This window comes from Agelaius tricolor, unplaced genomic scaffold, assembly GCF_023055355.1.
Source record: "Agelaius tricolor isolate 1412-34295 unplaced genomic scaffold, bAgeTri1.0.p SCAF_29, whole genome shotgun sequence".
Classification (NCBI taxonomy): domain Eukaryota; kingdom Metazoa; phylum Chordata; class Aves; order Passeriformes; family Icteridae; genus Agelaius; species Agelaius tricolor.
The window spans coordinates 7,676,160-7,686,198 of NW_027269289.1; the positions used below are offsets into that span (position 1 = coordinate 7,676,160).

Genomic DNA, 10,039 nt, shown 5'->3' on the forward strand with positions numbered 1-10,039 from the left:
ATGGACGGCAAAACCTCCCCGGTAAGTGCGGGAGCTCCGCGCTCCATGGACCCCTCGGGCTCTGGGGGAGGGACCGCGCTCCGCTCCTGCTCTCCGGGTGCTCCTCACGGCAGCCGGAGGGAGAAGGAGCCGGCGGAGCTGCCTGAGGAGCCGCAGCCTCCGGCACCCCTTGGCACCTGGAGGGAGGGCAGCAGCATCCCTGGGGCGGGCAGAGCTGTCGAGGCTGCTCTCGGGTGCTTTGCCACACTGGAGCTGCGAGCTGAGGGGACCATTGGTGCTGCCACAGGGATCTGGTGCCGCCTGGCACGTTCCTGAGCCCTCTGGCTCAGTGTCCAGCAGCGCCGCACTGGTGGGCACAGCCCTGCTGCTCCCCTCGCCTGCTCTCCAGGCAGTTTTCCCTGCGCCCTTTTGGGCTGGGCTGGCTGGGACCTGCTCAGCCCTGGATGTGGGGCTTCGCTGAGCATCCTGTCATGAGGAAAACATCCATCCCGGCCGGGCACCGGGCGAGGCAGCGAGTAATTACCGTGCTGAGCAGCGCCGGGTGCCAGCGACATCCGGGACAGAGGCGGCGGTGACGGCGTGCCCGGGGCTCCAGGGGAGGAGAGCCAGCTCTGACAGCGTCCCCTTCCTGCCCCCTGGCCTGGGGGGCTGGCCAGGAGGGGCACAGCGGGCTTGTGCTGGGTCTTGGCTGGCTCTGAGGACGTGCAGAGTGGTCCCAGCTCTGGGTGGCATCACTGCATCTTGGTGATGGTGGGGCAGGAACTGGCATGGCCTCACACAGAGACAATTGCTCAATACTGGACAGTCCCACTGGGCCGCCTTGGCATTGTCACCTGGGTTAAATGGGACATCAGGAGTGCCAGGAGCCACCCTTGGCTCTGCAATGGCAGTAGCATCTCTCTGTCTTTCCAGGCCTCTGTTTGCCCCTCTGTGGAGTGAGGTGAGCAGTGGTTACTCAGCCCCTGGAACATTTCGGGTCTGTGCCCAAAGGGTGCCCACAGTGGCACAGGATGAGCTGTCCCTGGCCAATAAACAGTCACTCACCTGCACTTGCACAGTGACAGTGCCTGGCTTTGGGATTTCACTGTGCTGTGTGTGTCAGGGTCTTGGCAGTGCCCTCTCCCCTCATTCTGGTGTCAGGCTCTGTCCCCTCCCAAGCAGGCCTCACTCAGCAGTGGCACCTGAGCAGGACGCTGTCACCCAGAGGGATTGGGGCTCTCTAGGCTGGGGACACCTCTGTCCTGGTGAGGATAATGTCTCTGTTGGGTGCTGGCTGAGCTGCTCTGAGCAGACAATGGGTGCTTCACACCAGGGGAAGGAGCTCCCAGACTGGGCACAGGAGCCGCGCTGAGGGTGGGCGCAGCTGGGGAGGAGGATCTGAGCTCATTGAAGCCAGGCTGCCTCCCTCCCTCCCTCCCTCTCTCCCCTCTTGATGCTCGGGGTTTTTGGGAACTCTGTGCCCTGCTGCTCCCCCAGGACGTGGCTGGGCCCCGGGTCTGGTTACAACACCCAGGTGTTCCCTGGCTTCCGCTTTCCCTCCCACTCCGAAACTGTGGCTGCCTGCTGGCTGCTTTCCCTGGAGCCTCCAGGCCAGCCTGGATCACCTTTCCCTGCTCATTGTCCTGGCTGCCGTGGCTTTGGGGGCCTTTCCTCCACGGCAGGGTGTGGAGCTGCAGCTCAGTGCTCAGCTCAGGGTGCAAAGGGGACGGGCAGAGCTGCTGCCCTTGGTTTGGGGGCCATGCCCGGCTCTGCTCTGTGATGGGGTGTGAGGTGCTGTTTGCACTCCTGACAGGTTTAGCAGAGGGCTCATGCTGCAGACAGGCAGCATTCACTCTCTGCACGGTGAGCAAAGCTGGCCAGGAGTGTCCCCAGTGTCCCTCCTGGCTGCCCTGTGAATGCCAGCCCTCTGTGCCAGGCAGGGGCTGCCCATGCCCCCCTCCCTGTGGCTGCCCTGGCACGGATCACTCCTGTGGATGGATCATCCTGGGCATGGATCACCCCTGTGGCTGCTGGAGCACCTGCAGAGCCGTGGGGAAAGGGCTGAAACCGCAGCGGCGCCTGTGATCCGGGCTGGGCTCTGCCTCTGACTTTTACTCAAAAGCCAGCGAGGGATGAGTAAAGGTTTTGTGGGCAGGAGCCGGCGCTCGCTCGCCGGGGTCACGCGCTCTCCCCAGCAGGAACATCTCTGCAAAACCACCACTGTTTGCTCTGCTGCCGTGGCCCTACACTGCTCACCGTGCTAAGGGCTCCGTCACCCTTTCTGGCAGCCCACAAAATTATTTAGACTTAAAATTTTTAAGGAAATAAGCAGCTGGGAGTTCACCTGTGTGTAAGAAAGGGCATGTGCTTCCTGCTGAGGAGCGCTCAGAGCACTGTGACCTGTGGCACATTTCGGTGTAAATTGGATGTGTTTGCACACTGCAGGTGGGAGTGCTGTGGCATCCAGCACTGCTGGCTCCCTGGGCAAGCTGGGCTCTGTTTTCTCTGTGTGTGATGGAGAGGTTTGTCCTTTGGAGGATTGTAGTGCTGCTGGTCTGATGAGCAAAGGGTTACAGCTGCTGCAGGGTGAGATGTGACACATCAGACGTGGGGAGAGCACACAAATGCCACAGGAAAAGGGTATTTACAAAAACCTCATTTCAACGCAGGCAGGAGAGATCCTTTTCCCAGGAAGGGCTCCTGTCATCTCCACATTGCTCTGCCCAGGACCTGCCACAGCTCTGGCTGTCACCCACAGCGGGCACTGAGGGTACCCAGGGATGCCCCACGATGTGGGTGCATGAAAACTGAAATCCCATCAGTGCTGGGACTGCTCAGGCTCATTCGGGCACTGCAGGGCACCCTCCAGCCCTCCCAGCCTCGAGGAGAAAACTGAGGGGCTCTCCTGGGCTCCCTGGCATCCTTGGGAGAGGGCAAGGCTGCAGCAGTGCTGGGAAATGGGGGTGTAGGGAAACCTGGAGCAGAGCCAGGCTGCTGGGGAAGGACTGGGAGTGGGGCTGATGCAGTGAAACAGAAAGTGCCTCTCTCGCTCCTCCCCGTGCACAGGAGCCCGGGGAGCTCCACACGAGTGGGGAGGTGGCTCCCCATGGCCAGGGGACATCAGCAGTGCCTGTGCAAAGGGCCCACGGGGGTGGGAGGAGGTTTGTGCCAGGGAGGGTGTCCAGGGAGGATGGCCCTGAGCCCGGGGCGCTGTGGCTGCTGGCTCTGCAGAATGGGCTTGGCAAGCACGGCCCGAGCAGGGCAGGTGTGTGCCTGGTGTGCAGGGCACAGGTGTGTGCCCAGTGTGTGGCACAGGTGTGTGCCCAGTGTGCAGGGCAGATGTCCCCAGTGTGCAGCACAGGTGTGTGCCCGGTGTGAAGGGCACAGGTGTGTGCCCAGTGTGTGGCACAGGTGTCCCCAATGTGCAGCACAGGTGTCCCCAGTGCGTGGCTGGGCTCAGAGCCGTGCAGGACACGTGGCCACACCGGGCTGTGACTCAGGTAAAGCCCAGGAAGTGACAGCAGCATCACCAAGGAGGGCACAGCTGTGCTCACACAGCACCAGCAGCCTCTCAAGCTGCTCACCAGGGCTCCTGGCTCCCGGCAGGGAACACGAGCAGGGAGAAAAGCCAGCTGGAAGGGACAGGGGGGCTCCCAGCAGTGTCCCTGCCCTGCTCGTGTCTCTGTCCTGCCTGTGTCCCTGCCCTGCCCTCTCCAGAGCTCCAGCCCAAGCGCTCCTCACCAGCCTGGCAGGGAAAGGGATGACTTCTGCTGGTGGAGAAGGGTGATCTCTGGCAGTGCAGGGCCAAAAACCAGAGGCAGGCTCCCAGAGGGATGTGTTAGAGCCCATCTCTGGGTGGTGAGTGGTCCCTGAAGGGTGGTGGCTCCACTTCTCCCTGGGCTCCCCAGTTCTCATTCCCCAGAATGGTTTGGATGGAAGGGGACTGAAGGCTCACCCAGTTCCAGCCCCCTTCCATGGGCAGGGACACCTCCCACTGGACCAGGGTGCTCCAAGCCCCATCCATCCCACAAAAGGTAGAGGAAGCAGCATTTATTTTGGGATTTGTTCGCAGGTTCTTTCTGGAGGAAAATGAGAGGCTCTGGCTTCTGTCACCAAGGGAGCATTTGGGAGAGTGCATTTTGAGGAAAGGAAACAGATACATTTTCTTTTGTGAATTCATGGATCAGGAGTGACACAACTGCAGAGCAGCATTCCAGGGTGCAGGACGTTTCAGGGCTTGGAAAACACCGATTATTAAGTGTTACTAAATGACAGCTGGAAATTGCACTGTATTTTTCAAATGGCTAATTAAGGATAGATGCATAAATTGGGGCACTGGCCCCGCGGAACTGGGCCACGGCGTGACTGTCACGATGCCAAATACCCGGCTGATTGCTCGGCTCCCAGTGATGCCTTTGGGAAGCTCAGCTGCCTGAAGGGGGAAAAACCCAGTGACAAGGAGGATTTTGGACATCCTGGGCGGGATGTGGCTCAGGCTCTGGTACAGAGAGAGGCACTGGGGTGGTGACTCTCGTGCTCCTTGTGGTGCCAGGGGGCTCAGCTCCATCTCTGAGCTTCACAGCTGGCAGGGTGGCAGCTGGGGGACTCTGGTGGGCAGCAGCCACTGCTGGTGACAGCCCCCTCTGCCCACAGACCACTGCCTCGCCCAGCAGTGTCCCTCCCAGCCTGCTCCATGTCTCCACGGCCAGCAGCATCTTCGGTGCCCGACCTCCGCCGCCTCGAGAGAACGTCCTGGGCATCAGCTTCAAACCCTACAGCCCCGAGTCCGGCCCGGCGCCGAGCCCCTGCTCAGCCTGTGACAGCACCCGTGAGGATGGGGACAGGGCTGACCCATGGCCTGGTGCCTGCCAGGCTGGGGAGGGAGGGATGGAGGGAGGCAGGGAGGTCACAGACAGCCACGGGCTGGAGTGTGAGGGGTGTGGGGGGCAAGGGAGAGCACAGTGACCACAGGGCAGCCTGGGTGTGCACAGCACTGCTCTCCCACAGCCCAGAGGTGGCTCCTGACCCTGACCCTGCCTCTGCCCTGCTGCCAGGATCCCCCATGTTCAGAGCTCCCTGCATGAGCCAGCGGCGGCTCGCGCTCATCTTCTGCGTCTCCGTGCTCATCGTGCTGCTCATCGCCCTCATCCTGCTGTGTGAGTGGGGTGGGGGCCCAGCCCGGGGGGCTCCGGGCTCCTGGAGGGGTTCTCAGGGGAGCTGGGGGTCAGCAGAGTCTGGGGATACCCACACTGGGAAGTGCCAGAGGGAAACCCCTGGCTCAGAGACAGGGATGAGCTCCTCCCGTTCCCTGAGCATTCCTGACATCTGGTGGAGAGGCAGGAGCTGGGGAAGGAGAAAAGGAGGTCTGCTGCCTGGGCTGGGGCCAGTGTTTGAGGGCTTGGGGCTGCAGTGGGCTTTCCTTCTGCTGGGCTTACTCTGGTGGGCGGCCAGGCACCCAGCAGCACCCAGAGCTGCCCTCCCCAAGACAAACCATGAGGCAGAACAGGCACAGGCACCAGGGAATCCCTTCAATCCTGCTGCCACTCGCCAGCCCCGGGGCTTGAAGCACTCACAGGCTGAATGCATTTCCTGTGGGTGGAGGGAGAGGGGCTCGCAGCAGCTGGGCAGCACAGGGGGTGCTCAGGGTGCCCAGGCCTTCCCCAGCAGCTCCTCACTCTTGCTCCAACACCTCACGCTCACACCCGGTGATGGGGAACGCTCCAGATGCCCACCCAGGTGGGACACAGCCCTTCACCCATGGACAGCCCTGGCCTCAGCGTGGTGTTCTCCTGCTTCCAGTCATGTTCTGGAGGTCACAGACGGGCATCCTGTACAAGGAGCCAGCAGAGAGCTGCAAGGACAGCGCCGTGCGCTGCGACGGCATCGTCGACTGCTCCCAGAGGAGCGACGAGCTGGGCTGTGGTGAGGCACGGGAGATGGGATGGGAGGAATGGGGAGAGCCCCAGGAGCAGCCCTGACCCTCCTGCTCCATCCCACAGTGCGCTTCTCATCCGAGGAGTCCTTGCTCCACGTGTACTCCAGCACCGAGAGCCAGTGGCTGCCAGTGTGCAGCAGCGACTGGGACGAGTCCCTCTCCAGGAAAACCTGCCGGCAGCTGGGATTTCAGAAGTAATTCCTGCAGGATGGGTTGTTCTGCTCGGGTGCTGGGGCCCTGCCAGAGCCCTGCCCTGGCTGAGAGCAGGGTCTGCTGCACCGTTTCCCCCTCTGGGCACAGTGCAGGGACCGGGTAACCAGGTGGGCAGTGCCCGCACGGGGGGACCCTCACTGCCTGTCCTCTCCCCTTCCAGCGCGTCGCAGACCGAGTACATCCCCCTGCGTGTCCCTGGCAAGAGCCTCACGGTGACTGATGAGCGAGAGACCATCCAGCAGAGCCTCAACAGGTACCAGGGTCACCCTCAGCCCTGCCCTCGTGCCACAGGGACAGGGCTGAGGCTGAGGCTGGCTCTCCCTCCTCCTCTCTCCCGCAGCTCCCAGTGCCTCACAGGAAAGTACGTCTCCCTGCGATGCACAAGTAAGGAGCTGGCTAGGACACAGCCGAGGGTGGGTGCCCTTTTCACAGGCTTGGGAGCCCTTTCCCCCCTTCTCAGCACAGGGGTGGGCAAATGGGACAACTTCCAGCGAATTTTCTGGGTGATAGAAAAGCACCAACATTGCATCCCCTGCAGTAAGCGTGGCTCCTGTGGGTGGTGGGGGTGCTGTGTGTGTGTCCCCCTCCGTGCTCCCCTTCCCCCCGAGCCTTCCTCCCAGCCCTGCTGTCCCCTCCAGCCTGTGGGCAGAGGATTTCTGGCCGGATCATCGGTGGGAAGGAGACCTCTGTGAACAAATGGCCCTGGCAGGTCAGCGTGCAGTACGGGCCCATCCACATCTGCGGCGGCACCATCATCGACGCCCAGTGGGTGCTCACTGCTGCCCACTGCTTCTTCATGTGAGAGCCTTTGTTATCATTCCTTCTTTTTCTATTCTTAGCCAGCCTTCTGATGAAATACTTTCTTCTATTCTTTTAGTATAGTTTTAATGCAATATATATCATAAAATAATAAATCAAGCCTTCTGATACATGCAGTCAGACCCTCATCTCTTCCCTAATCCTGGGACCCCTGTGAACACGGTCACATTCACTCCCTCCTGCCCCTCTCGCCCTGCCAGGAACAGCATGAAGATCCTGGACGACTGGAAGGTGTATGGGGGGGTGTCAGACCTGAAGCAGCCCATGGAGGGCATCCCCGTGTCCCAGGTCATCATCAACTCCAACTACAGCGACGACCACGACGACTACGACATTGCCCTCATGAAGCTCTCCAGGCCACTGACACTCTCAGGTGAGGTCACCTGGCTCACCTGGGCTTGGCTGGGTGGTGTTTGGGGGACAGGGAGATGGCCAGGACTGAGAGGTGTGTCCTGGGAACCATGGGGTGCGTGGAGATGCTGCCAGCTGGGGCATCCACAGAATCCACAGAATCCACAGAATCCACAGAATCCACAGAATTCACAGAATCACCAGGTTGGAAGAGACCTTGAAGATCATAGAGTCCAACCCAGCCCCAAAACATCAACTAAACCATGGCACCGAGTGCCACATCCTGCTCTGCTGTGGCCACCTTGCCTGTCCCATGGCCAGGAAGGCTCTGGCACCCTCAGCCGTGGGCTCAGCTGTGCCCCCAGCCCCACACGGGGCCGTGGGTGGGATGGGCACGGAGTGGAGCCTCTCCTGCGCCCCACGCTCCTCCCTGGCTGCGGGGCTGTGCTGATTTCTGTGCCGCTGACTCATCCCTCGCTCCCATCCCGCTCCTGCAGCCCAGGTGCGCCCCGCCTGCCTGCCCATGCACGGCCAGCGATTCCAGACCGGCCGGTCCTGCTTCATCACCGGCTTCGGCAAGACCAGGGAGAACGAAGGTGAGGGAGAACCGCGGCTCCCCGCAGGCAGCCCCTGCCCCGAGCACAGCCCTGCGGGGGCCTGGAGGGCTTTCCCACAGGGATAACTCCCGGGATAGCCCTGCCGGCTGCGGGGCTTTGCAGAAACGAGAGCTGTGAGAAGCAGCCGCTTCCTCCCTCGCTGGTGAGGGGCCGGGGGCGGTGGAGGCTGGCGAGGCCCCCCCTGGCCCACAGCTCTTCCTGCCTTGCAGATAACACCTCCCCGAAGCTGCGGGAGGCCGAGGTGAAGCTGATCGACTACAAGATCTGCAACAGCGACAAGGTGTACGAGGGCTACCTGACCCCCCGCATGATGTGCGCCGGGTACCTGCAGGGAGGCAAGGACGCCTGCCAGGTGAGCTGGGGGCACACCGGGGCACAGCTGCCCCGTTCGGGGACCCACAGAGGGCATCTCCTGTCTCCCCTCCTCACTGCTCTGCCCCTCCGAGCCAGGGTGACAGCGGAGGGCCCCTGGTGTGCGAGGACGATGGGCGCTGGTACGTGGCCGGGGTGACGAGCTGGGGGACAGGATGTGGCCAGAAGAACAAGCCCGGGGTGTACACACGTGTGACAAAGCTCCTCAGCTGGATATACAGCAAAATGGAGGTGAGGTGGCAGGGCTGGGCCTGGGCAGGGTGGCCCTGGAGAGGGGCTGTGCCCCCAGCCCAGCCCTGGCACCTCACCCCGCTCCCCTCTCTGTCCCTTGCAGAGCGAGAACGACTAAAGGCAGGATGGACACCGTGCCTCTGGGCTGGCACGGGCCACTGCCCCAGGCATGATGCCACCAGCCACCCCCACCTCTCTGGACTGCCCCTGCAGCCAGGGACCCGTGGCTGCCCCCGAAGTCTGGAAACAGCACCTGCAAAATGCCCCTGCCCTCACCTGGCGCCAGGGGTGGCGTGGTGGTGGCTGGGCACAGCACCCAGCCAGGCCCAGGGGGACACAGCCCACGCCAGCAGCTGGCCATGCTGGCTGGGGGACACCTCCCTGCCCCGTGTCTGTGGCTCTCCTGTAAATAGACCTGTCTGGACAGGCTGTGTGAGTGCTTCCTGGAGGGGCCCTGGCACACTCAGAGGGCGAGGGGCTGCACACAGCTGTGCCCGTGCAGAGGGAGCTCTCTCCTTTAGCAGTGCCCGTGCAGAGGGAGCTCTCTCCTTTAGCAGTGCCCGTGCAGAGGGAGCTCTCCCCTTTAGTCACAGCTGTGCCACCTCAGGCTGCAGGATGTGGCAGCTGTGTCCACCCTGCCGCACCTGCGGGCGCCGCTGGCAGCTCTGCCCCAAGGGGAGCCCCGAGCTGCGGATATTCCTCCCTCTGGGAGGGGCGGCCGCTGCCCTGGTGTTTGCGGAGGGATTTAGGAAGTGCCTTTTACGGGATATCCCTGCCTGCCAGAGAAATGCCGAGCTGTTTGTTTTTCCGTGCCGTGGCTCCGGTCGGAGCCGGCGCTCCCTCCCAGCCCCGCGGCCGCTCTCAGCGCGCTCCGGGCGGGGTTTGGGGCGCTCTGAGCCCCGGGGGTGGCCGAGGCAGCTGGGACAGAACCAGCGGCAGCCAAAGGCCACGCTGGAGTGTGGTTCAGAGCGATCCCCCCTGGCAGTGCCCAGAGCGAGCAGCCCTGGATGTCCCTGCTGGGAGCTCTGCGGTGCCCGAGCGCTGCCTCCTGCCTGTCCTCCCTGCCCACGCCCCATCAGGGACATTTCCCTCGAGGAAACGAGTGCCTTCATCTCCTGCTGGGTGCTGGGGCACACAAGGAGGTGCCCAGGGTGAGCAGAGCCTGCCTGCTCCCCTCCCCAGCGCTGTGGTCAGCTGCAGGGGGGGTCCTGTGGAGCCTGGCCACCCTGCACTCTTCCAATAAATGTTTTGGTAGTGTCCCACGTGGAGATGGCTCTGTGGGGTGGGCTGGAAAGGGAGCAGCAGCGTGCCAAGGATCCCTGGGGAGCGGGCAGGTGATGGAGGGGCCCTTCCTGCCCATCACCTGCTGCTCGTGGCTGGGAGAAAAGGGATCCTTTCTGCTGCTCGGGTCCTGGGGACATCCCCTGGGCTCCCAGCACTGACCACTTCCCCTGGAAAAGGTTATGGGCAGCTGTGGTTTGTGCTGGGACAGCAGGTCTGGGTGTGCAGAAAGCACCTGCCT

The 10,039-nt window shown here is 62.7% G+C and overlaps 1 protein-coding gene across 1 annotated transcript; it reads left to right on the top strand.

Moving 5' to 3' along the window:
- TMPRSS13 (transmembrane serine protease 13) lies at positions 1–8,635 on the top strand. The gene is made up of 13 exons (XM_071449471.1): positions 1–21; positions 4,633–4,807; positions 5,034–5,135; positions 5,779–5,901; positions 5,979–6,108; positions 6,288–6,380; positions 6,468–6,511; positions 6,766–6,925; positions 7,147–7,319; positions 7,795–7,893; positions 8,124–8,266; positions 8,365–8,517; positions 8,621–8,635. Exons 1-13 carry the CDS (start codon positions 1–3, stop codon positions 8,633–8,635), a joined length of 1,431 nt encoding a protein of 476 aa, XP_071305572.1.
- Positions 8,636–10,039: the final 1,404 nt, after the last annotated feature.